The 27940-nt window shown below is 32.7% G+C and overlaps 2 protein-coding genes and 1 pseudogene across 2 annotated transcripts; 1 reads left to right on the plus strand and 2 right to left on the minus strand.

Moving 5' to 3' along the window:
- Nucleotides 1-6135, minus strand: LOC114755886 (beta-catenin-like protein 1). Its single transcript, XM_028944781.1, has 8 exons — nucleotides 4926-6135; nucleotides 4181-4265; nucleotides 2491-2587; nucleotides 2315-2378; nucleotides 2163-2219; nucleotides 1654-1691; nucleotides 1186-1267; nucleotides 1-400 (listed from the first exon to the last, which is right to left on the minus strand). Exons 1-8 carry the CDS (start codon nucleotides 6036-6038, stop codon nucleotides 311-313), a joined length of 1626 nt encoding a protein of 541 aa, XP_028800614.1. The 5' UTR covers nucleotides 6039-6135; the 3' UTR covers nucleotides 1-310.
- A 2158-nt stretch (nucleotides 6136-8293) lies between these two features.
- Nucleotides 8294-11337, plus strand: LOC114755897 (protein DJ-1 homolog D). The gene is made up of 5 exons (XM_028944795.1): nucleotides 8294-8437; nucleotides 8554-8670; nucleotides 8783-9223; nucleotides 9459-9821; nucleotides 10857-11337. Exons 1-5 carry the CDS (start codon nucleotides 8384-8386, stop codon nucleotides 11043-11045), a joined length of 1164 nt encoding a protein of 387 aa, XP_028800628.1. The 5' UTR covers nucleotides 8294-8383; the 3' UTR covers nucleotides 11046-11337.
- Nucleotides 11338-12043: 706 nt separating this feature from the next.
- LOC114755896 (cold-responsive protein kinase 1-like) lies at nucleotides 12044-27616 on the minus strand (annotated as a pseudogene).
- Nucleotides 27617-27940: the final 324 nt, after the last annotated feature.

Consider the following 27940-nt stretch of genomic DNA (forward strand, 5'->3'; position numbering starts at 1 on the left):
TTATTGAAAAATTTAGACCAGTCACTAATCCTAGAAAATAACTGATAAATCAGTAGCCTTAAGACGGAGAAGCTTGAGAGCTATATAAGATAGATTCCGGAGGAAGGTAAGTTACTGTCATCGTAATTTTTTCAACAAGAGAAACAATGCAGCTACATGAATCTGAGCTCAACAACATAAGACATTTGCAAACCAGAGTTCTTTCTCCATTACCATCTCCATGTTTAATCTAAGCATGCTTCTTGACATGTGACAGATTTATCACAGTACACGCCCTGCTGAAACCTAAGAGCTTTACAAGTCACAGCAGTTATAAGGCCGAGATGAACTTCTGAATTTTTGCCTGAGCTCGTTCCTTCTCTTCTGGTCCATCAAGATCACCAATATTGTCGTGATATTCCTGAAAATGAGAAAGAACCCATTTCAATAAGCTTGGAGACTTCATCACATCTTTAATATTAGTCTTAACTATCTGACTATGTTATAGTCATGTATGGAGTCATTGTATTCAAGCACAATAGATATCCAAGTATTCCCAGTTCACAGATATTAAGGGCCAATTTGCTTTTTAAAATTACAAAAAAAAAAAAGTAATTTTAGTTAAGTTTAATACTTGATCACTGGGAGAACATTAAGATAATCACGAAGGTTTTGTTCCAAAAAATAAGCTTTTTCCAATACATCCCTTCTATATTTAGCCTATGTTCTCCCAATAACCTCTCCATACTCCCGTCATTTGAAGTCTTGGCTTGATGGTGATAACAATGTCGTTGCACCCATCAAGTCTCGATTTCAAAACGACACTCTGTTGGACCAAACTTCACCATACTCCCAACAGCGTTTTCTCATTTAACCTAACAAAAATCACCTTTAACCTTAACCAATTGGCCCTAAAAGTGGACAAACAATAAAAACAAAAATAAAAGGCGAGGAATTTTAATATAAGAGAAGTTAAACTGGAGCACAACATTCTTTTCCTCCAAGAATGAACAAACTTGCAGGCATCATAACTCAAAAGTAACTTTTTTCCTGCGGTGTGGAGGGTAACTCCCAATTTCCAAAATCATGAAATAAGTTGGCATTATGTAAATTTGCATAATCGTACGTTTTGTATATTTTGCACACTGTACAGAGACAAAAGAAGCATCAAAAGCATTATTTCAAAAGAAAAGCAAATTCTTATACCTGAAGTATATCCTTTATATCATTTTTACCCAGTCTGTTCTGCTTGAGAAGTAGTTCAATTCTCGATCTCATTTGTGGATGTCTGCACAGGAAGCACATATTTGGAACAAGTCAGAAATAACTCTGCATATCAACGCTCTTTAAAGTCAAGGGACAAAATACATTTTACCCCCAAACTGAGGCCCAACTACAGCTGTAGCACATGAATTTATAAAACACAGTTTTACAAACCCCACCCCACCCCCTGTTTTGCCCCCTTTAAAAAAAATGAAAAAAAAATAAAAATCCTGAAAACGCCAACTTTCAGTCTCTGTTCATCTGGGTGCGTCCCCCCCCCCCCCAAAAAAAAAAAACCAGGGTGATCTGTAGCCTCTTAAATTTGACGCAGCAAAGTAGCAACTAGGCCTCAGTTGTCTAATGTGTTTTTCTATAAAATTAATGTTTACATATATAAATGGAAATACTTACTCAGAGCACCAAAGATGACCAAGAATGACTGCAATCAACTGCAAGATCACATAAGAAAAAAGTCAACACAAAAAAGCTAATGAAAATTGGATATCTATACATCTATAGATTGCGCTATTACAAATGTCATTGGTGTTGACACAGATTTTCCCAAAAAGCAATTAGAATTGAATAGAAACTAATGCATGTAACATGCATTTTTGTAAATAATTATAGATTATAAACTCGTTGAAGTAGAGGGAACAAATTAGAACTTGCTTGCCATGTAACCAAAAGGGAACATAATTTGTGCCATTTTAATTATGAGTGAATTTATTAAGGAACCAAAAATACCGTCACTATTCACAAATTCAGGACAAAAAAAAAAAAATCTTTAAGTAATAACAGGCTATAATTCGTTGCCCTGCAACCATTAGTTCATACAAAATGTACTGACATTAATGGTGAAGCTAAATGATTTTTTTGGTCAAATGGTGAAGCTAAATGATTAACCATGCTGAAATTCTAACCTGAAGAGTATAAAGTCCAGATTCTAGTTTACGGTTGTATTTCTCATCTTCATCCATCTGTAAAAACATAGGAAGAAATATTATATTTTGGGTAAAACTTTTAGTTCAAAAGAGCAAGCAGGAGCCAAGTAATTATGTATTATGTATAATACCTCAAAGTCATCAAGTTGAATCTGTTCCATTCGTTCAGTTTCTGCTTTGACTCTATCAGAATATCTGAAGAGATACCAAGAGATCTCATTAAGCTTTTTAACTGCGAAACTTCAAACAAATCAATGAATTTAAATAATCATAAACTCTAGAAAGAGAAGAGGATGAGCTGACCTACCTCATGTATAGTTCCATCAGCCTGTCTATCTTCTCACATTCATTTTCAACAAATTTACTTAATAATCTCTCTCTTCTAGAACCTCTTAAAATTCCACCTGCAAAGATACATCGGTCATTCAAATTCTGTGCCACAAAAAAAGAGGAAAGAATAAAAAATAATTCATGGCCTAAAATGCAGAGTTTATTAACTACCCCAGATTTGAAAAAAAACAAAGAAAAGAAAGAAACTGATCCGATATTCTTTTTTCAGTAAAACCAACGTGATATTATTCAATATAGTGTACATAATTGAGTTGTATGCTCAGGAAATCACCGTGCACCCTCACATTCATTTTTCTGTTCAGTTTCCCCCTTTTCTTTCATATGAAGTCAACTGATATAGGGCAACTTTAGGATCCTAGCTTGATCAAGAGGCTGTTGATGCCAATGGTCAATTAGATATCCCCCTCCCATTAGAATATATATCAAAGGGGAAAAAAAACGAAACAAATAAGAAAAGGTCCCATGTTGCACCATACTAACATTTCAGATAGCTAATTGAATTACCACGTTCCAATGGGCACAATGACACAATACACCCACTTTGCTTCTATCATTTATATTCATAAACAGATGACAACAACAAGATTTGGGGGCAAATGCCCGAATGCCAACCAAGGGCATAACACTAAATGATTGCAAATCACCAAAAAGAATTCAGCACGGAGCACTAATAAATAAAACAAAACAAGGGAAATCAAATAAGAGGAATATTTTAGAGACCAAAACATTGCATGTTAAGCACGTATAGAAACAATAAAATAACAACCATTATATATAGGCACTTCAAGTGGCCAATTCAATAAAATTAGAAAGAGAGGAATCTCTGCTGTGAAATTCAAACATAAAATTGTTGTGGGTTTCGTCCCATGTAAATGATTATAAGTGGTGGCAGCGATATTATAAGAATTATAAGAAATGTTCTAAATCAAAGAAAACATAACGTTTCTAGAACTTTTATAAGCCAAAGTTATGGGGACCATAAGCTCCTTGATGGGGTATCAAAGACTTCAGGATTTCAATCCTTGCCAGGCTGATTTTCTCAATGAACGCTTATTTTCAATATGAGATAAAGGACACTTGTGCTTAACAATGGCAGCGTGTGCTATAGATACAGATATGATAAAAACCATAGCTCGATCCTCTTCAAATAGCAAAGTCTTTAGCAAAAGTTGCCTCATTGACAACTCACTAGACTGTTTTCTTTTTTCTTTTTTTTTTGGGGGGGGGGGGATAAACGACAAGTAACTATATTCCAGTGACTAAAAAAAAAAGGAGAGCCAGAATTTCCATGTCATGGAATGTAAACTTTAAATTGACATAGAGCATAATGCATGAAAATAGTAAAGATTAAATTAAAAATCAAGTGTAAGAAATTTATGATATTTATCTAAGTGTGAAGAATATACTTGAGGGACATCACATAACAAAATCCTCTGTTTGGTCATGCACAAAGTTCTACACCACAGTACCTAGTCAAGTGTATGATGCTCTGCATATGCAATGCCGTGCAACAAACAGCAACTTGATCATTGTGGACTATAAAATAAAGAGTAATGATGAAGACAACTTCACAATGCCAGTAACTCACCAATTTCCAACTCATACATCCTAGTCAAAACTCAAATCAACTTTACTTGCCTGCTTACCAAATAATGAAGAAATCAGTGACACAATGCGCCCCTCCAATTCCTCCTGGTAGCGTTCTTTCTTATTCTTCTTGTTGATAGGAACCTATGCAGTACAACACACAACTTGTCAGCGTTGGTCAATCTATAAAATGCCTATGACATCACATCTTCAAACTTCAGAATGGAAATGGTCGGAAAGAGGACACCATGTGATGCTTTTAATAACTGACTTTTTTCGGTAGATATGGATTGAGAAGTTGGTTTTACACAATCTTGAACTTAAAAATGATTGTCAAAAAATCATAAGTGCCAATATTCAATGGAAGTCTAATATGCGCCATGGACAAGGAAAAAAGGTATGTTTACCCCCAAAGGTCTTGACTCCAGAAGGAATACAAATGCTACTCTTACTTTTACATTTGTCACTCAGATAAACTTTCACTTGTTTTGGTTACATGAAGAAGGCAGACATGGTAAACTTTAACACTATCAATTTTGTAAAATAGCAGACTTGCCGTTGTCAGAGACTCCGTCACAAAAGCTTGTTTTATTAGTTAGATATGTTGGTGGACAAATATAATCGAGAACATGACTTGCACGTCAAATCGAAGTGAACTTATGAAATAGACTTCCGTAGTATACAAATACAACGTAGTAGCAATTGTTATTTGTGAGTTAATGATAAGACATAAAACAGGCAATTTGTAACGTATAACTGTAACAAAGATAAGCTATGCACATAAAGAAAGGTTGTATCACTTGCCTTACCCATAAAAGCTGCAAATGCTGTCTTCAAGCCTAAAACATCCACAAACCGTTCGCAGGCAGGAGGATACTTGGTCATTGCAAAATCAAGCGCCCTTATAGCTGACCCATAAGCCAATTTCTTTTGTTTCATAATAATTATCATCAGTTCGACTCCTTCAGCCTTCACAAATCTTTCCTTGTTCTCCAATGGCATCAATAAACAGCACAGACAATCAAACAGGTTCTCCACCATCTCTGCCTCATCCGAACTCTTGGGGTCCTTAGACTTGTACATGGCTACAGCCTGAAGCACCACATCTACTCCATTCATCTGCCCTAACCTTTTCTGATTAGCGGTGCTGTTCTGCAACAAAATCGCCAATATCTCTGAAGCATACTGCTTGTTACTATCGAATTCTCTCACTTTAATCTTCCCCAACAACCATTTCAACAACTTGGTTTTCTCACAAACCAATTCTGCCACTGCTGGCTTTACCTCAATCAAATTCTCTATCGTGGCTAGCGTATTATAAACCGCAGCCATCTCATCCGCGTCAGAATCCGACAATCTATGCAAATTTTGAACGAGCAACTCAAGCACGCTGTTTTCAATCAAAGTATCGACTAAAACCTTCGCGGGCTCATCGTTATCTTCGAGTACATCTTCATCGGTCAAGTCCTGAAGCAATTGGACAACGTCTATGGCAATGTCAGTGTTGTCATGGTTCAACAAATCCACAATGGATGGCACGACGTTAAGATTGACGAGGTCAGGGTACAGTTCTGGAGCTCCTGCAAGGACCTTGAGCTTCTGAAGCTCTTCGTGGAGCTCAATCTCTGAATCGGCAAAACGATCAGGTTGGTTCGGGTACTTGAGGCGAGCTTCGATGTTGTCCTTCAAGCGGCGTTCAAAGGAGAGGACAAGTTTCTTGAGGGCTTTGAGGTCAAGCACTTCAACGGAGCTCTGGGATTTCTCAACGGCTTCGAGCAGCGAGAGGTCGATGCCGTTGATGTTGTTGTCATCGTTGAAGCCATTGGAGGAGGCTGCTGCAGGCGGCGGCGAGGATGGTGAAACGATGTCGTCAAACTTTCGTTTGGAGGCGTGGTTACGCGCATTTGCAACGTCCATCGTCGCCGGAGACAAGCTACGATGAACCGGTGAGGCGCTGAACCCTACCACAACGCTACTCTCTTCGGTTTGGGGGAAGAAAGTTCAGGATTTCTTATTCGAACTCGGGATCGTCGACTTTCCGATTTTTTTTTTTTCTTCAATTATAACTCATTACTCTTAAAGTGGCGGTCGCAGATGATTTTAAAAGTATTTTTATAATATATAAAATAAATATATATTTTTATTTTACAAAATTATCTTTACCCTCGTTTAAATTTATATTATTCTTGTTCTTAATATAAAACATAATTATTAAGTTAATTTTGATTCTAAATATCAGATCTATATCTCATATTTACTAATTTTTTTTAAATTACTCATAGGAATACTCACTTAACCATAATCAAATAAATAAGGAAGAAATGATATTAAGAAAAATGATTATGGTATTTTAAAAAAAATATGTCATATTTTTTATAATTAACTAACTTACTTAATTTCTTTAATCTAATCAAATTAGTTAAATAAGTTTTATATTAAGGATAAGAGAAGTACTAACTTTTGTGAATTTGATTATGATTAGTAAATTTACATTTGAACTTTATAAAAAAAATTTGTTAAGTATGACACACTATGAATATTGATAAATTTAATTTTAATTATTTATATTTGAAATATATTTAAATAAAATTGTTCTTATTTTAATATTTTAATTATTTAATTATATATTTTTAATGATTATTTATTGATAAAAATAAATTCTTACCGGTATACATCCCTATTATCAATTTGTACCCAAAATTTATTATTGAAATTTTGTGTTAACGGCATATGAGAATACGACCAAAAACGCCTTCATTTTTCCTTGGATTCTCCCATGACAGTGTATTAAGGAACTTGTTAGAATGAAATTATGTTTTGATTTTAAAAAAAAAAAAAAAGCTCTGCTGATATGCCCATGAAGATCAAAATGACCACTACTTCAATAATGGCAAAAACTCATGTATAATCTCACCAATCAAAAATTCATGCCACATCATTCTTATATCCTTTACATTTCCAATGTAACTCTTGAATGGTAATTGTCAAGCATGTACTAGTGTTTTTTCCCAAGCATGTACTAGTTACACATAATCAAAGTTGTCATTTATGACACGAGGATGTTTTATAGCTCCTGGTTGCCACCAAACTGAAATCCCCAAATAGAATTATTTGTATGACAGTAATCATTTATTCATAAGTGCACTTGTTATCATGCGTAGACAAAGTTTTTATTCCTAAGTAACATATATGATCATTAATATAAAAACTAGTTGATAATTAAATTTCGTTCTAAATATAAAATTTCAATTTATTTTGTCTCCATTCTTTTCAAAATATTGTTATTGATTATGAGATATTCTTATTAAAGGGTATTCTAATATAAATAATTAAAGAGAAAAATTTATAGAGATCAATGCACATTTGTGGCAAATAATTAATTTAACTAATGTTCTTAATATCTTCACATTCGTTATTTAGTTTTTATATTAAGGATTAGATTTATTATTTGTTATTTCCCAGGACAAAACGTGTTATCCTTATTCTAAAACTATTATTCTCATATCATATTTTTTATATAATTAAGGATAATTAGTGACCCAATGATCAAAATATTTTTTTCAGATACCAAAAGGCCAGGATCAATTCTCACATCCAACACCACTTTTTTAAATGATTTACTCGTTGGTGCAGAGCTCCGGCCGGCCAGAACGAAGGTGGAAGAGAATTTTTTTTACCAAAAAAAAAAGGATTATGAGCATTTATGTTATTGTGGCCAAAATTTTGTTTTCGTTTGAATTTCTTGAAACTTTTTTAGTATCAGGTCATTTCGTGAATTGCCTGTATTTTTTTTTTTCCGGAATTTTGTGAATTGCTTATGTGGTCTTGTGTTTTCAATGAAAATGTAATCCATATACTCATTTTAAATATTTTTAATTACTCCAAAAAAATAAATATTTCTAATAAATAAAAAACACCGAAATATCAGAAAAATGCTGACCTGAAGGACACGATAAAGCCCATCTCTCTATTCCCAGGTTGATCTCACGCACATCACGCTCATTTCTTCGTAATTCTTCTCTCTTCAGCCGCATTTTAATATCTGACCATTTTTACAGAAAAGCCCCTCCAACACGACAACCAATAAGGGATCAGGGATCCCCTGGACTCGAAATTTCTCTTTCTTTAAAACCCACAATTTCAATCCCCGTTATGTATGCGTCACCCACATCCCTACACTCTTCCAGAGCTTCTTCACTGTGTTGCTGGCCTTTGAAAGTTGACGCTTTCTTTTGTTCTCCGCATCCCTATCGATACCCACCATGGGTCAGAAACGGGTTCTGCTTCTCTGCGGTGATTACATGGAAGACTATGAAGTATCTTCACCTTCACTTCCTTCCTGGATTATTCGTTTTTTCTGTAGTTCAGTTTCTTCTATGGTAGTTTCATACTTTCTGTAACTCTACTTGGTTCTTTGATTTGTGTTTTGCAGGCGATGGTTCCATTTCAAGCATTGCAAGCCTATGGCGTAGCCGTCGATGCCGTTTGTCCTGGAAAGAAAGCCGGTGATGTCTGCCGCACCGCTGTTCATCAGATATCTGTTTATCAGGTTTCGATAGCGAGATATTTTTTCTTTTTTTGGGTTTGGGCAATTATTTATCATTGAATGTTGAATATTTGATCTTGATAGTTGATTTATTTATGTGTTTCCTTGCTTTCAGACTTATACTGAGGTTCGTGGTCACAATTTTCAACTCAACGCGACGTTTGATGAAGTCGAAGCCAAAAGCTATGATGGCTTAATGCTACCGGGTGGAAGGGCGCCGGAGTATCTTGCTCACGATCCGAATGTTGTGAAGTTAGTGACCGAATTTATGAAGTCTGGGAAGTTAATCACTTCCATTTGTCACGGCCAGTTGATTCTGGCGGGTGCAGACGCAGTTAAAGGTCGCAAGTGCACGGCATTTCCTGCAGTTAGATCGGCTCTGGTTGCTGCTGGTGCTCACTGGGTTGAACCTGAGAGCTTGTCGTCGACTCTGGTTGATGGTAATCTCATCACTGCAGCTACATATTATGGGCATGCGGAGTTTATTCGCCATATTGTGAAGGCGTTAGGAGGCAACATAAGTGGCTCCAATAAAAGGATTTTGTTTCTTTGTGGGGTATGTTCAATTTATTCACTATTTCTTATGTATAAGAAGTTAAGAACCATGAAATCAAATACTTACGTGAACTTTTATTGATCGTTGATCTAGACTTTTGAGGGATAGAGCTAATTGGTTTATTCGTGCGAAAAGAAATTGGATTTTGTACCTAGATTTGTACGTAAATACAAAAGTTCACTTTTGCTGGTGTGGATTGATGGAGATATTTTTCATTGGAAAATTTTCATTGCAGGATTTCATGGAAGATTATGAGGTAGCCGTACCTTTTCAATCTCTTCAGGCTCTAGGATGCGTGGTTGATGCAGTTTGCCCCAAGAAAAAGGCTGGTGATACTTGCCCGACTGCCATTCATGACTTTGAAGGCGATCAAACTTACAGTGAGAAGCCAGGACATGACTTTGCCTTAAATGCAACCTATGATGATGTGGATGCCTCGAGCTATGATGCTCTTGTCATACCTGGAGGCCGATCCCCCGAGTATTTGGCATTGAATGAGTCAGTTATTGCCTTGGTGAAGCATTTCATGGAAAAGAAGAAGCCAGTGGCATCTATTTGCCATGGGCAACAGATTTTAGCTGCTGCTGATGTTCTGAAGGTATGATTACTGATTCACTTATTTGGAGCTCTCTGTTTGTTATGTTCTATTTTAGTATATGCTGTCAAGTTTCAGCTGTAGGAAGATGTGATATTTATCATCCTAGGTGTTTTTTCCTATGCGCTTAAAGAATTAAAAGTTTGAATATTAAGCCTTTCATGTACTCAAGGCAAAAAATTTCTGATTGAGCTGTATGCGTCCTCCTCATTTGCTGCTTCTACTGCTATCTCGAGTGGAGATGCTTCTGAGTTTATTTATTTCTGATTTCTTGCCTTATCTTCATTCTTGAAGTGCTTGATATTTTGCATTATGTTGATTGAAGCATAAAGGTTATACATTGAGAATCGCAGCATCTCCCTCTCATGCTTGTTCCTGCTTGGCGTGGATTTTCTGCTGCTTCAAAATCTGCAGTCAGATTTACTGTAGCTTCATCTGGTTTATTTGGATTTTATGGCTGGCCGATGATTCTGGTCTCATTACTTTAGTATTTTAGTTGTTCTTGTTATTGTTGTTTTCTGGTTAAGTAATCTCTCCTTTATGTTCAACTTATACAGGCTCAGTTATCCTGTTGTTTTTAGATACCTTGGTTTCACTCGTCAAAAACAGGCAGTATTATGAAAGTCAGAGTGAGTGATATATACATGGAAATATCTGGGAATGGACAGATGTTAACGTGAACACTGGCTCTTCTAATTGTGTTGTTCTGTAGCTATTCTAACCATCAATATCTCTTGTTTGATCAATTCTGCTGTCTTTTGAAAGGCTTATAGGTTCTAGTTGACTATGGGAATGGTAAATTTAGTTGTGAGTTTTTATATCCAGCTGGTGATCCCTTGTTTGTTGGTCATATTCTCCTATTTCTTATGGAACATTCAATGGTGCAAGCTGGTTGAAAAACACTGAATGTGTCATTGAATATTTCGAAGTCTCATTGTACCCCTATTGTAGTTGTTAATGCAGAATTAAAAAATTTTCAGGTTGTGCATTGTTTCATATATGCACTGCTAAAATGACACGCTTTTATTACTTTTTCAGGGAAGAAAATGTACGGCATATCCGGCTGTGAAGCTTAATGTGGTTCTATCAGGAGCGACTTGGTTGGAACCTGATCCAATACACCGCTGCTTCACTGATGGAAGTTTAGTAACTGGAGCTGCATGGCCAGGGCATCCTGAGTTCATTTCTCAGCTGATGGTTCTCCTTGGTATTCTTGTATCTTTCTAGTTGTATTTTTGTACCATGAGTGTATACTTGGTACTGACTATCTTTCTACTTGTTACTATCTATGCATGCGTGTTCAGATGTCCACAAAAGTCTTGTGAAGTGTGCGCTATGTGAGTCTAATGTTATGTGGCTTTGAGAACAATTGAGTTGTATATAATGGAATAAAGTCGCCATCTTTCTTTCTGTACAATCCGTTGCCTTGGCTAGAAGTAATATTTTTAGATGGCTATTTGGATGGTTTGCTGAACAACATTTTCCCATCTTAGCATAAAATAAATGTCTCTAGGTTGAATGTTGGTTTGGTGTGTATGATAGGCTATTTCTAATATCCATGATGTAGCTTTGTCAAGAATATGACATAGAAAAATGCGTTTCTGAGAGTTTTTGAAATTATTTATTAGAAAATAATAAAAAAGTAACCATCAAAGAGTCAGAAAAAATCTGAATTAAAAAATTTTAATGACCAATCATGAATATGTGATATAATAGCTATCAAACCAAGGAGCCCATTTGGTACGTAGAATAGGATGTGATGGAAAAGATAATGCAATAAGAAATGATTTTATGAATAAGAAGCATCTCCTGTACTGTTGGATAAACAAAATGGTAATGAATGCTTATTTTATGGATAAGAAGTACTCCTTCGGTCCTTAATATAATACCCATTTAATTAATTTGATTTGATTATGGAAGTTAAGTAAGTTAGTTAATTATAAGAAATGTGACGCGTTTGTCTATACCATACTCATTTTTTTTAATACCTCCTCTTTCTCTTCTACTTGATTATAGTTGAAAGAGTATCCATAAGGGTAATTTAGAAAAAATTAATAAATATGAGAAATAGGTCTTATATTTAGAACCAAAACTAACTTAGTAATTGGATCCTATATTAAGAACCAAAGGAGTATCTCTTATATACTCTTGGATAAAGTATCTTTGTGTTATTTTTGCAGTTAAATAAGAATAAAATTTGATCCTTAATATGATAGTAAAACTAATTAAAGGACTTTACATTTTTACTTTTTACATTATTAGGTTGAAACTTCAACTGTCTAAGTCACTTCCAGCTGTAAATTCTTGTGTAGTACTATCATCTTGCTGATAGTGTAATAGTGGAGGCTGTAGCATTGGTATTAAGGAAAGAAGTTGAGGTTAAGGTGCCTTCCCTAGACGTCAAATTAGTTTCAATGAAGACTGGCATAGTGGGTTTCATGTGCTCCATTAAGCCCTTGCTTCTAAGCATAAGAACAACTTCAGACATTGTTGGCCTTATTGCAGGAGATGCTTGGGTACAAAGCAAACCAATCTCTATGATTTTTTTCACTTCTTCTGGATCATAGTCATTAGGCTCTAAGGTCTCGTCCACCAATTTCAAGTGCATGTCTTTCTCATATAGTTTCCAGGCCTGCCAGGTGAAATCAAAGTGTCTTAGAGCACGGGGGAAAGCAGCATAACAAAACCTAGGGCGGGGTTACAAAGGAGTAATTTCTTAGAAAGAATTAATTATGCGGTGATGAGCTGTTAAAAATATCTCAAAATTGCATCAGTCTTCAAACAGAAATTTCTTACTTGTTGAAGGAGGAATTCGCCTTCGGCATTAGGATCAACCTTTAATTCAATGCTTTTTGGCCGCTGATGATTTCTAGGACTACAACTCCATAACTATAGGTATCGACCTTCTCTGATAATTGACCTTGAATTGCATACTCAGGTGCTGTGTATCCCCTAACAAATGCATATTGTTTGGTACAATCATAAGGACAATGACATAGACACAAACATACAAATTTTTTTTTTTGGTAAACCAAAAAAAAAAATGTTGTAATATAGACTAATGCAACAAGACTGGTCCATTCACTGATGTATAGATTTTTTTTATGTCTTATGTAATACATGTGATATATTAGAAGTTATGGAAGATTAAACAAATGCAGTGTTGCAACTTACAATGTTCCTGCGAACTTTGTGCTAAGATGAGATTGGTCCTTAGGCAGAAGTCTTGCCAACCCAAAATCAGAAATTCTAGGCTGAAGATCATTGTCTAAGAGGATGTTGTTGGTCTTTATATCTCTATGTATGACACAAACATAGAATTCCTCATGTAAATAGGCCAAACCCCTTGCTGTGCCTAAAATTATTTCATACCGTTGCTTCCAATTGAGAGAACCTTTGTTTTGGCCTGTTTCACATTGAACGTTAAGGAAAAAGGAAGAATGAAGCATGAAATTTATTCTCAAAACGCTTCAGTAGCAAACCAACAAAAACGTTTGTTAAGTTTTTCAATAAATGTATAAAACCGTAACATATGGTTAAGTGTTTGTTGGAGAAGTTAAGGATATATTGCTAAATAGAAAATATATTCACACATTACAAATAATTAATGGTAGCTAATACTTGAAGAACTTGATGGTTGATATGAGTTACCAAATAAGAATCTGTCAAGACTATTGTTTTTCATGTATTCATAAACAAGGATCTTCTCTTGGCCTTTACTGCAGCATCCCAAAAGGCGAACAAGATTCCGATGATGAACATTACTAATAAGCTTCACTTCACTCTCAAAATCTTCATCTATCCTCTTGCTGTTACCTAAAGCTAATTTCTTGACTGCAACTATTTTCCCATTCTTAAGAGTGCCCTGTCCACGGTGATTAAGAATTTCAGTCATTGAAATAATTCAATAGTTAATGTTTTGTCTTTGGAAATATAACCTTTTACAGGCTCACTTAGAAACATCCTTGCGTAAAACTAGACTGAATAATGAAGAAAATCAGAAGTTTTACCTTGTATACATCACCAAATCCTCCTCCTCCCAGTTTATTTTCTTCACTAAAATTTTTGTTGCAATCTTCAAGTCCTTATATCTGTACTTAACAGGTCCTTTCAACTCTGTTGCTCCCAGTATGTCATCTGTCAGGGAAAACACAAGTTAAAACATCTTAACAAACGAACAAATCAATCAGTGATTCATGCCTTCGTAGAGATGAAAGCTTGACTTTTTCTCTTAAGCATTATATTAAACCTTCACGACTTAAGTAACTGAAGACATTCCAAGTATTCTTACCTCTGGGAACCTTCTTTGGCCTCTTGGGTTGCATAATCAAAAGAAACACTGCAAGGACAATCAAAACAAAAGCCACTCCTCCTGCGACCCCACCAATAATAGCTCCCCTCTTACTTGAACCTACAATACAGAAAAATAGTAAAATACAATCTCATTTTCTGCTTCTTACACTTGAACGTTATAAATAAAAAAGGCAGATATTGAATCCTTCAAATGAACTGAACCTTGTTTCAAGAAGGGTGTTATATCAATGGTCTGGTTATTAGGAAAGAAGGAAGTGGTGGAGTATCTCATGAAGCAACCAGCATCAAAAGCCCTACCCTCCAAAGTGGGAAGACAAGTCAGCAGATTGTTGTAGCCAACCTTCAAGCAATCAAGGCAGCCACTGTGTGTGACAGTATCAACACACTGAGCAATGGCATAGACAGTAGGACCATTGTTAGGTATCCGAGTCTTTGTGGCTGCAAAGAAACCAGTAATTCTGGGTGTTGCTGTTTGGAGATTGATTAGCATTTGTTGAGCTGTTGAGTCAAATGTTGTGTTATCTCCATAAGTTTGATTCCCGCAAGCCATGCTGTTGCCAGGCTGCGTCGTCTGATCATAGAAACTACTGCTCTCATACCTAACGAGTATTGCCTCCATTTAAGTCGCATGGAACAAGATACTCCTCTTGATTCTAAATACAAGGTCTTTTGACTAATTGGTAGAATTCAAAAGTAGTTAAGATGATTATTTGTAATTAATATGTAGATATTAGGTAACTTGTAATATGTTTTGTATACATCTTTTTGGATAAAGATGTATACGTTACTCTAATTTTGTATTTTAGGTGTGCACCTTGATTTTATTCATAGTGCATCAAGCACCCTGATTTTAAAATGTTGGGTGTAACAAAAGATTAATATGAAGGTGTTGGATGCATTTGAGAAATAAGATCACAGCGCTAGATGCACCTGTACCTTTTTTTTTCCTCCGAAAAAATAACCTGCCATTTAATTACTAAAATTAATGCATAGGAATAAAAATGCTAGAATAAATGGGGTATTACGGGAAAGAAATAGTTAATGTAAGAGATGATAAGAGATTGAATCTTATAAGATTTGAAACTTAAGAGATCATAAGTAAAATGATGACAAACTTAATAGATTAAAAATTATATTAATTTTAATTTTAGTATGAATATACTATTTCCTCATTAGTTCATTATTATATAAATTGTTATTTTGTTGAAAAGTACATATATTAAACATGTTTAAAGTAGAAAATTTGTTGAATTTTCAGGTAAAGACAATAAGATTTAAAGACTGTTTTTATTAAGATAAAATATATTGACAATGACTTGTAAATAAAATAAGAAAAGCATAATTTTGTAATGAAGAAGTGGTCATATTCAGGCTTCCAATAAAAAGATGGCTGCACCTATTTTTTTTTTAAAAAAAAAAAGGGCGGAACAGGCCTTACCTGAGGAATGTAAATGATGATGATGATGATGATGATGATTATATTATTATTATATTATTATATAATAATACGAGACCGGTTTGAAATTAAAGAGCATTTTATATAGATGGGTATGAATCGTTGGCGCCGGCAGTTGGCAGAGACAAGGTATAAAAAAGAGAATATAATAACAAAGATAAGAATTAATAATGGAGAAGCATTACACATAATTAAGCATTATATTGGTCAGAGAATGGAATAACGGATTAATTATTCTACTGTTGTACGTATGAAAGCAAATTAAATGGAGACAAATTTTAAAGGATCTTTAAGACAAATTTTAAAGATCAAAACTACTAATTTCAACTTTAGCGATCACAAGAAAATAAAATCAAAATTTAGGGACTAAAAATAATATCCTCCTTTAATTTTAAATATTTACTCCATATTTTGTTTGGATGTTTAAGACCAAATTTCAACATCATTAGAGTATGAATATTTATCAAAAACGTCTAAATTTTTTTTATTCCTTTGTCTTTAAATAATCAACATGCCCACACATCTATGGAGGTGGGATATCATATAATAATATCAATGTTTTATCAAATAAAATATTGAAATAAATTCGTAATAAATATCTTATCTATCGGCCTTACTATTTATGACAAAGAAAAGTCAAACTTAGAGACCGCACCTGAGGAAGCAGCCGTCGTAGATAACGCGGGCACCGTTGGCTCCGGCGGAGCAGTTCCGTATCTGTGCGGCGGCGATGTTGAAGCAAGCGGCACAGTCAGCGGCGGAGAGATAGTTTCTGCATTCGAAAAGAGCGTAGACGGGGCTGCCTCCCTTGGCTTGCTGTGCCGTGGCGAAGAGCTTCCTCTGGGCGACGACCTGATCTCTGAGGTCTCGAAACGTTGCGTTTAGGTTGTCGTTGAAGCTGGCCAAGTTGGAGACGTTGTACTGGCTGCACCCTCTGTTCAGGAGATGGGTCTGGGGGTCGGAAACGACGCCGTCGAAACATGACCAGAATATGAAGGTGGCCAAGGGAAGGAGAATACGACGACGTTGAAGCATCTTGTGTGAGCTCTGTGTGGTGAGGAAGAAGATGAAGAAAAGGAGGGGGAGAGAGGGAGAGAGAAGAAGAAGAAGAAGAAGTATTTTTGGAGTGTGGAGTATATAGGAAATAGGAAGGGAAGGTATTTGCTGTCTTCCCTTTTTTTCACACCAAAAAAAAAGTTTAGAAATAAAAGAATAAACCTCTAGATGCATGTAGCTATTAATTGTACTTGTGATGGAAGGGGGCTTGTAATTTTTTTAAACATAAAAAATTATAAAATAAAATACAAATTTGTGCAGCTGTAACTTTTTTTTTTAGATGCATGGAGTGTATTTCATATCAATTAGCGTTGATTTAATTTTTCTTCGGATATTGAGAGAAATTAGAAAGGTTGAAAATCACATTTAACCGAGATTCAAAAAATCAGATCGGACCAACTGGTTCAGACCGAAAACTAGTGAACCGGTTATTAGTCAGGTTTGCTTTAATCATAGTCGACCAGATCTGTTAAACCATGGGCATAGCCGGATGTTTAAGATACAATGCGTGCAAAGATAAGGAGGAAGAGAGCATGTCTTCTTCAAGCGATGTCCTGCTTCACTCTTGGATGCAGTGTTTCGAGTTGGGGCAGAGATAATTTCCCCACGCCAGCAAACAACCCAAAATGCAGAGGGAAGAGTAAAGGCAGAAGAGTGTTAATTGTCAATTAAAGAAAATAAAAAAAGCAAAAAACAAAAAAAAAAAAAGAAAAATTTGAATTACATCACGAGAAAGAGAAGTTACACAGAATAAAGAAATACAAGATTTTATATATTTAAACATTTAACAAGAGTCCATGTGTTGTTTATATTAAATAGGATTAAATATAAATGTTTTTATACATTTTAATTAAAAGTATTATACGCACACAAATAATATTTTGAATTTCAACCAATTAATCTATATGATTTCTACTAATTTAACATAATCAAACATTATATGATATATAATTATATATATAATTAAATATATAATCTCTCAACATCCTCTTAACTTTTTATTAATGTTAGTTTGGTACAATTAAACATTTAATATATTTTTGTAGTTTTTTATTTTTGTTGAGTGATTATTATTTCTGAATGTTATCGTATTTTGTTATTATTGATTCAATTGTATTATTTTAATATGACTGGTCTAACCTCCATCTAACCTATTAACCCTTAACCTACAATTTTGACCGATTTAGTTTCCAGTCTGGTTTTTTGTTCCTTGTATTTAACCATCTACTTAAATAATAAAAAAGGTCAACATGTCATTTTGACATTGATCTTATTTTTTAAATGCAATTTTGACTATAATTTTTTGTGTGTACAATTTTATCCGTGAGAGGCAAAATTGCACTTGAAAAATAATATTAAGAATAAAATTACAGCTGAAAAATAAAATTAGCATCAAAATTGCCCCCTAACCCCAACAAGAATTGCTGTCAATGGCACTAACTTGAGCTGTTGCATTTATTTGATGTGGTTTTGCATTCAAAATCTATACATTTCGCACAATACTTAGATTTTTTTTTTCCAGAAAAAATCAGAGCATATTACCTTAAGAAAGTATGATATTATTCATCTATAGAAAATTCTATAAATATATATAATAATTCATAAAATGTATTTAAAATGAAATTAAAGAGTATATTTCTTATTAAAAATATTTTTTGACCAACTTAAAAAAAATTAGAGTTTTTGGGATGACGAATTCAAATTGTGCTTAAATTAAAATATTTCAATTTTTTTTCGGGGGGAGGGGAGGGAATCTTCAGGGGTGCCAAGTCTTATAGCTGATATCAAAATATATACTACCTACTTCCATTTTTTCTCAAATATCAATAAAATATTTACATAATTTATTTGACCATCTAATGTAAAGTCAGCTTTAGGATTACATTGTTTATCAACAATTCTAGAGACTAGAAGCGTAACTTTCTATGGCTGAACGTTAGTGCTATCAAATTTCGAAACGATGGAACAAACAAGATGAGAATTTCCCGGGCATTTAAAAGAGATAAACTGGATTAAGGTTTATTGTTGCATGTAAATATGGACCATAAAAACATAATGGAATTTTCAGTCACCAAAAATTTTAAAAGTATATATCAAATTATATAGATTATAGGAATAATCTCCTTAATAACTCCTAAATCTCTACATATTGCACATTTTAGGAGAACATAATGGATTAATTGAAATCAATAATAGAGAATTTTCGCTTGAATATTTAATAATACAGATTTATTTCTACAAATTTGATAGTTTAAGTTCCAGGTCATTATTAAAAAATGTATGCTCAATGCTTCTATATCAGTTTTGAAGGTCGGAGAGAACCCCAAATTTAACAATAGTTACGTGCAATTTTGTTAGTTAATAACTATATAAAACTATTAAATACTACCTTATATTTTTAATATAAAGGTTGATTGACTAATTTGAATAAATTAAAAAAATTAGTTTGGTTATTTATAATAAATAGATATTATTTTTTTAAAAAATACCTTTGCTAATCGTATGTGTTTTTGATAAAATATTTAACATGTGTAACTAATAAAAAGAATACCTTAAAAAATAAAAAAATAAATATGATAGAGGTCTTATATTTATGACCAAATTAAATATCAAAATAGTTCTTATATTAAAAGTCGATGATAATATATTTCCTCTGGCTCTAAATATAGAAGTTAGACAATAAATTTGCTTTGCCTCAAAATTTCAATCCGTCTTTCACATCTCCAAACTCTTGTTTATTCAAACTAATATGAAGGCAGGAGAAGAGCGTCTCCCCTGAATTGTATAGAGCCAATAATATGATGATTAAAAGGTGTTGTTTAGCTTTTGGTGTTGGGCTTCAACGATAACTTGGGCCTGGCCCATCTGGATCCAAATTAATAATAGCAATGTTGCATCAAAAAAGATGAAAACAAATGTCACAAAAAAAAAGATAAAAACAAATACTACCTTCCTTCAGTTCTTAATATATTAAAAAATTAGTTAAATTAATTATTTATAACAAATGAGTATTATTTTTTAAAAATATTTTTATTAATTAAGTGTATTGGCTAGAACTATCATTATTACAATGATTATTTTGGACAAAAAATATGTAACTAATAAAAGAGAAAATAAATTGAGGTTTTATATTTGAGACAAAATAAAAATTAAATAACCTCTTATATTAAAAATCGAATATAGTACATGTTCACACACGTATGCGCACTCCTGCGCATTCCTATTTGTGGACATGGGTAATGTGTTGGGCTTGGCCTATTTGTATTATCTTCTATAAAAGGTTACCCACAGATGCCAAGTAAAAGGAATTAAATATCGAGACTCTAAAGAATTCAATTTTTTTTTCACAAATTTGTAAATAATACACTAATATGAAAGTTTAACTTGTAAATATAAATTTTTAAATTGGACCTGCGAATATACAAGTTTGACTTATAAATATGAATCCTTTTTTTTTTCTGACATCTATATATATATATATACAATTTCCTTATCTAGAAATTATGTATACATATTCTTGTCTCATAATAGTTCTTCTGTAGCTTTTTTTTAATGAAAATTTATATCTATCTTAAAATCAGAAGAAAATATCACCAAATTGTTTCCCAACAACAAAAATAATCTATAGATGACCACAAAATATACCCATTTATTTCTTGGGAAATAAGTCATTGATTACCTATTGGTGGGCCTAGGTAGTGTATTGGGCCTAACTTATTTAGACCAGGCCTCATAATGCGATGAACATTCCTGCTAGACTTTGCAATTTTTGATAGTATCGTTTATAAGAAGTATTAACAAGGGCAATGACCACAGGGGTTGGGTTTAGTGGAAGGAACGGAACCAGTCTTTTTGTTATGAAGAATCAAAATTTGAATCCCATTGGAAGAGATGTCCACATTTAGCGCCCGACAGTACCTCGAATAGGATTGCCTCCAATAGGAAGATATCTATGCTTCAGCCAAAAAAAAAAAAAAAAAGGGCAATGCTAATGAAAATTAAGCACGAATGTAATCAAAAGTCCAAATATCCACTATAGGCATATTTTGTTTTAAAATTTTTAGTCAGAAAAATGTACTATCTCGGGTCTTAAATATAAGAGCTAGTTGACTAATTTGAGTAAATTAAGAAAATAAGTTGAGTTAATTATTTGTAATAAATAGGTATTGTCTTTCCTAAAATATCCTTGTTAATCAAATTTGTTGGTTTAGAACTATCATTATTAGAAGGACTATCTTGGAAAAAATGAAATAAATATGAGAGACAAAATGAATTGGGGTCTTATATTTAAAACCAAAATAAAAATCTAAAGAAGGTATATTAAGGACGAGGAGGAAGTATTTATTTCGATTTGGTATATGAAAAATGAGAAAAAAATTATAAACTCATGTTCTTTTTAATTTTTATGAATTAAGGCGATACGTACTATTTATTCATGATGTTTTGGCATTAAGCTTCCTTTATAATAATAAAATAAATAATTAATGAGATGAGAAAAGTAACAAATTAAAAGTATCATTATTATCATGCATGGTAATATACTGTAGTTTCAAATTCAGTGTGTAATTTCAAAAAAAGAACACTTATTGCGTATCCGATTTTATACATATTAATAAAGAAATAAATTAAATGATTGAGCACGTACTATACTTTCAATGATCTCATGCAATGAATCCCACTTTTCTTCCCTTTTCATTTTCTTTCTTTCACTGGCATTCTCTTTAAAGTGAGAAATAATTTTAGAAAAAGGCTTTTTCTCCAAGTAAAAAATATTTTTTTAACATATTTGTGCTGCCAAAGCGCGGATGGGTAAGTAGATCCAGTTAGGGTGCTATCTTTAGCTCATCTTAAACGTAAGCACCTAGTCTTCATCCCCTGGACTATTTAAATCTAATCTGGACGGTTGATGTTTAATTTTTTAAATAATTATTTTAATAAATATAGAATCTAAACTAAAGATCCTTTTTTTATTATTACTTTTCTAAAAAGTAATTTTTTTTTATTTAAAATAATTAATTAAAAATGGGATGAGTGCTGGGGTGGGTGCTTATTTCTTTCCATCTGTGATTTAGATTTCATCCTAGCTCTTATCCTCAAACTATGACTTGCTTATGTCATTAAAAAAAAAAGAAAAAAACTGCTAAGGTAAGGATGTTCGTAGTCTTGCTAAGAAGTTAATCATGGGCTTTTTTTTTTTTAAATACATCATGTGACAAATTTTTAATAAATTAAAGGAGTAGGCATTTTTCACCAATATCGAAGGCTCTAAATAAAGATTTCAAATGGATAGAGTAGGTTTGGCCCAAACAAAATGGATAGGATAGAGTATTTGTACATCTGATGCATAATTTAACTATGAAAAATTTTCCTAAAAAAACATTGAATGAATTCATAGTAAATCATTGGATTTTATAATTTTTGCCTTCTCTAAGGAAGAGATTAGTTGCAGAGAAAATGAAATTTCCATACTCATGGCAAGCCCTATGATATTATTTGAGAATACAAATTCTTGTTGTACCCACAAAATGGATTTTTGTTAGAATCATTAGCAGATTTGATTTTTTTGATACATTCAAGTATTTAAATATTTTGTAATTAGCAAACTAGATTTATGTTCATAATCTAGATTTCGCACGCGCGCACACTCATATATATAGAGGAGTGAAGGGGCAATTGACAATGGATATTGACGTATTGTAATACAATTAATGATCTTCTTCTAATTAATCTGTTATTAAAATATGAAGAACACACACGTATCATATTTGTTTATATGATTAGTTGAATGATTCAGCGTACAATAAAGATGAATTTTAAAGCACAACCCTTTCACAAAAATATATTGTCTACATGAAGTCCAAGAGATAAAATAAAGATGATGATTCATTTCATTTCATTTCATATCGTCCAAATCATTAGGTTCCTCAGTCATCACCAAAATCATAATTCATCAAATTTTCATATGATTCAGTGAGAAATTTGACGACCCTTTCTCTTTCCATTTCCTCATCACACCTTTTCTTCTCTTTGCCACCATACAATTCATTATTGGTTGCATCACTTGCTTCCTATATAAATAAATCAAAACAAAAAAGGATCAATAATAAATTTTTATGATACTAAGAAAAACTATAAAGGATTGTATATAAAATCACTCACCACAACATCAGGCTTCTTGTCTTTTTTGTTGCAATTTGGCTTTGATGGGTATTTTTCATAGATCAAGAAGTTCACAACTTCCATCTTTGATCGAAGTGAACTTCCAGATCTCATGTGATTATAATACTGCATGAAAACGAATATATATAGACACGCACATTTAAAAAAACCGATGCACATTTAATATAAAATCCACTTAACTAATTTTCTTAATATTTATAAAATAATATGTTAGATATTATATTTAGGATTGGAGATAATAATATATCATAGAAAGAAACTTACAACGTCACAAGTTCCATTGATGCGTTCTCTTTGTTGAAGAGTCCAATTTGAAGTCTTTCGATGAAGGAAAACTGATGATGAAGACACTTATTGGTATTGCTTCCACTTTCATCATATAAAATTATCTGCAAATAATTAATTATTATTTGTCACATGCGTGACATTATTTGAGCTCTTGTTGTTGATGAACAGGGATTATTTAGGAATCTGTATCCAAATACAATGAGATCAAACATAAAAAAAATGGAAGATCTGTAAAAAGTGAGGTCGAATATATATAATAAAGCCAACCAAAGTACGTACATTATCCAGGTCAATGTTATTATCAATGCAAATAGGAGGAACCTCATATGAAAGAGAGAATTCCCCTGTAACTTTCGTAGTTCTCTTTTTTCCTCTCTTCTTTGGTGTCTGTAAAGAAAAAACCAAAAAAGAGAGTGGAAATTAGTTGTATAAATGAACATAATATGGTTGCGGGCTTTGAGATCAATACTATGGACACAATAAAACCGACAGGAGACAAATATTATACGAACAACCAAACTAAATAATATGTATACGAGGTAGAAATACTATAAGCATAACAAAAACATATCAATTCTAAGAAACATATACTATGAGAACAATGAAACCAGATCTTCAACAAGCATATACATATAGCATTAATAACCTCTTCAGGTGATATGGAAGATAATGGCACGAGGTGTGGGTGATGTGATTCTGATGAAGTTCGTTCATTATTGCTCATCACCTTCACATCTTTGATTGATTTCTACATTTGATAAAGAAAATAGTTATAATATTAATGGTGGGCAAAACTAACTAACTAGCTAGATAATAAGGTTGGTTTGTGTGATGAGAGAGAGAGAGAAAAAAAATCCACACACTAAGATTTGCTCTGTTAAATTTTGAGAAATTTGTTGAATCTGATCTTGACTGATCAAACGGCGAGGGTTGTAGTTCTTGGAAATTTGGATGATCGGAAGGAAGAACATTGTTGTTAGCCATCGATAAAGCTAAAAGAGTCTTTGAAAGTTAAATTGAAAGAACAGATTATTGGATTCAAATGAAGTAATGTGGAGGATAAGAAGACGAAGAGATGAGGATAAATAGCTGGAAACAGTTTTACCATTTTTATTTTAACAAGTTATCAAAAAATTTATCATTTTTGATAGAGGTTGAAGTTGAATAGACGTGTACAAATACTTGTAAATTGTAGATGAGTTTTTGTACATTCTTTTTTCTTTTGGAAACTATTTAATTTATTGTATGGTGGTATTAATTAATATAGATTTTTACTTTATTTATCTATAAACTGAGGTAACTTTTTTTATATAATTTTTTCCTTCTACAAAGTTTAAACCTAGGGACTTGAAAAATTATTGTAGTCCCTGGTTTTTATGAACTTTTCGCTTGGGGTATGTGGATATATTTTTAGTGCTTTGTTAATAATATTAGTTTCTATATTTTAATAAAAATTTGTGCCATTCTGTCACCAAGAAAAAAATCTGTACGGTTTTTTTCTTTGAGAAATCAAAATCTATGATTTGAAACTATATGAAATAAAATCAAAATCAGAACAAATCATAAGGGTTAATTAATCAAACATTGCGTTAACGCCAAGCTTTAACATTTTGGATTTTGTTATATGGAAAGAATTTAAAGGCTCGTAATTATTTGCTATTTCTTATTTTGTCTTTCTTTTCATCCTTTTCTTAGCTAATTGAGTTTACCGATACTAATTCAAAACTGGTATTTAAATTGCCACAAAGTTCAATGCACATTTTATTTGTATTTGAGGTTTTCTTTAGCTTATTTCCTTATACTTGAAAATTATAATTTCCAATATCTGGACTGTTTTCTTTTTTATAATTTCACTGGCCAATACTTTAAAGTTTAAATTTATTAATAAAATAGCACTTTGTAATAAAATAATAGACCATAAATTTCTTTAGTTGTTTATATCGAAAATATTTTATAAAAAATTTTCACAATTAGATTTGCTGTAATCCTTTTTAATTCCTCTCATTTTGTCGGTATATGTGATTACTTCACAATTAGTTTTGTAATATCATGCATATAGACTTGTGAGTATTTTTTTTAGCGATCCATTGGCTAGCAATTACCCATTTTCCTTTAATTTTATTAAAATAATATGATTAGCCAGTTGTCTTGGATTTCCAAATTAGCTGATGCACGTCTTGGGAAAAAAATATACACGTACTATTCAAGTTTGCGCTTGTTATGATCACTATAGAAAATACAGTTTTTTCTCTTCAAGTCAAAAAAGTGAAGCAAAGAAATGAAAAAGGTAATAGAAAGAAAACAAAACGAAAAAACATTTTAGCTCAAAAATGTAGTCCGTGAAATTTTTTTCCCCCTAACTTTGTATGTTATATTCAATAATTACGTGTGTGTGTGTGTGTGTTTGTGTGTGTGTCCCATAGATCCTCTAGAAATTGTGTGAATTGGCAATTGTGTGATACAATAATTTGATGAGTATTAAACTTTTGGCTTTCAAATTAATGATTAAACGTTAGATTAGACCTAAACATTGTGTGTGTGTGTGTATCTATATGTACGTCTTGGGTTGCCTAATGAGTTGAGTTAATCAATGTTCATTCAGAAACTATTTAAGTTGGTGCTTAGTTACCGTATAAATAGGATAATTCATGTTCTTGTATTGTATGTCTGAATTTTAGATAATAATAATTACTGATTAATAATTCTATAGTACATAGATTTTGTCCCCTAAATTCAATAAATTTTTCATGATTTTGACATTGACAAAAAAAAGCCAAGGTAAGATATGGTAAAATATTATAAACATACGATAATATTAATTCACATGACCCATCAATATCATATGATTTATACTGAGGTTTGTCAAACTTTTCTAGACTTAGAAAAAAACAAAAATATATGACATATAAACTAGAAGCGCACACACACACAACACACACACACACACACACACATATAACTCTTAAAAAAAACTATATTGTTCACATGAAATTTAAAGAAAATTAAAATATATTGTCTCCACAGGCCCACACAACAACTGGACGAATCATTTAGGGCCATGAGAATCACAATTCATCAAATTTTCATATGATTCAGTGAGAAATTTGACAACCCTTTCTTCCTTTATAGTCATTTGATCAATTTCTCATTTTCACACTTTTCCTTTTCTTCCCCTAATGGTTCATTGTTGCTTGCAACACTTGCTTCCTCCTACAAGAAGAACAAAACAAAAGCAAAAAAACGGCAATAATTTACATAACAATGCTTCTCAAAATCTTATTATTATTTCAATTCTGATTGTTACTTAACCTAATTGTAATAACTTTATTTTTATGATACAAAGAAAAACTATACAAGATTAATGTATAAGGTTTACTCACCATAATTCCAAGCTTCTTGGGTTTTTTGTTACTTGGCTTTGCTGGGTACTTTTCATAGATCATGAAGTTCACCACTTCCTTCTTCGATCGAAATAAATCCAGACATCATATGATTATAATACTGCATACAACGAGTATACATAAATATACTCACGCATACTAATTAATGAAAACTTTCTATGAAAGATAAAGAAAAACTCACAACATCACAATGCTTCCCCTTGGTGCGCTCCCTCAGTCGAAGAGTCCAATTCTGAAGTCTTTCAATGAAGAAGGAAAACTGATGACACTTACTAGGGTCGCTCGCACTTTCGTCACCTAAAAGCAGCTGCACATAATTTCATTTTGTCACAAAAGAGATTAATTATTTGAGCTCAAACATATAAACGCGTGGATATGTATATATAATGGAATTATATATGTGAAAAGTAAGATCTAATGCCAAGTAACATACGTTGTCCATGTCAAAGTTGTTTTGAATACATATAGGAGGAATTTCATATGATAACGAAAACTCTCCTACAACTTTGTAGTATGACGTTTTCCTCTTTTCTTCGGAGTCTGTAAACAAAAAACGATGGAAATTAATTAGTTGCGTGAATAAAAATCATCTTGTTGTACACCTTGTTCTTTATAAATTAAATTAAAATGGGTAACATCTATAATTTTCAACACAACAAGTTTAAGTTTGAATTGAGAGAATAAGAGAGATATGAACTGTAGGAAAATTTTATTTGAATAGTTCTCTGTTTATATCTTATTTTCACTCCGTTTTTCTCTCTTATATATATGCCTCCCACATTGATCTTGTTTATATTGGGGGAAAATGAATAACAGCTATCATGACATACATGATATGATAAGTGATACTCTTTCAATTCTAAATATAAGACCTCTTTTATAATGTAACTTATATTACAAAATGGGTTTTACATTTAGAACCGGGAGGAGAGGATAATATACAAATCATGGACATGACAAAATGAAATAATATACATGAGATAATAGGTAACAGATAAAACACTGTGGACACAACAAAATCAGATAATATACGAGATAATTACAGTGAAGACAAATACTTGTGGCACGTTAAAACATGCTAATACACACACACACACACACACAGAGAGGATACATCAGTTACTATGATCGAACACAACAAAACCAGATCAAATTCATGTGAGACAAATACTGTGAACACAATAAAACCAGATTGAAACAAATCAAAGGACTAAAAATGTGTGAACAACCAAACAATTAATACTGTGGGCACAACAAAACCGTATAATTAAGGTCGCGTGAGATATATTATAGGCATAACACAATCTTATCAAATGTATGAGATCAAGCAATGAAACCATATCGTATATCATCATGACATGACACAAAATGATAAGCACAGAAAAACTAATCTAGATCCAAAGCAAAATTATAACACACACACACAC

This window comes from Neltuma alba, unplaced genomic scaffold (assembly GCF_004799145.2).
Source record: "Neltuma alba isolate B1F8T4 unplaced genomic scaffold, ASM479914v2 tig00010346_pilon, whole genome shotgun sequence".
NCBI lineage: Eukaryota > Viridiplantae > Streptophyta > Magnoliopsida > Fabales > Fabaceae > Neltuma > Neltuma alba.

Coding starts and splice junctions, on each gene's coding strand:
- LOC114755897 (XM_028944795.1), top strand. CDS start 8,384: ATGGGTCAGAAACGGGTTCTGCTTCTCTGCGGTGATTACATGGAAGAC. Junction 8,671..8,782: donor ATCAGATATCTGTTTATCAG/GTTTCGATAGCG, acceptor CCTTGCTTTCAG/ACTTATACTGAGGTTCGTGG. Junction 9,224..9,458: donor GGATTTTGTTTCTTTGTGGG/GTATGTTCAATT, acceptor TTTTCATTGCAG/GATTTCATGGAAGATTATGA.
- LOC114755886 (XM_028944781.1), bottom strand. CDS start 6,038: ATGGACGTTGCAAATGCGCGTAACCACGCCTCCAAACGAAAGTTTGAC. Junction 1,692..2,162: donor CTGGACTTTATACTCTTCAG/GTTAGAATTTCA, acceptor GTGATCTTGCAG/TTGATTGCAGTCATTCTTGG. Junction 1,268..1,653: donor GGTCATCTTTGGTGCTCTGA/GTAAGTATTTCC, acceptor CTTCCTGTGCAG/ACATCCACAAATGAGATCGA.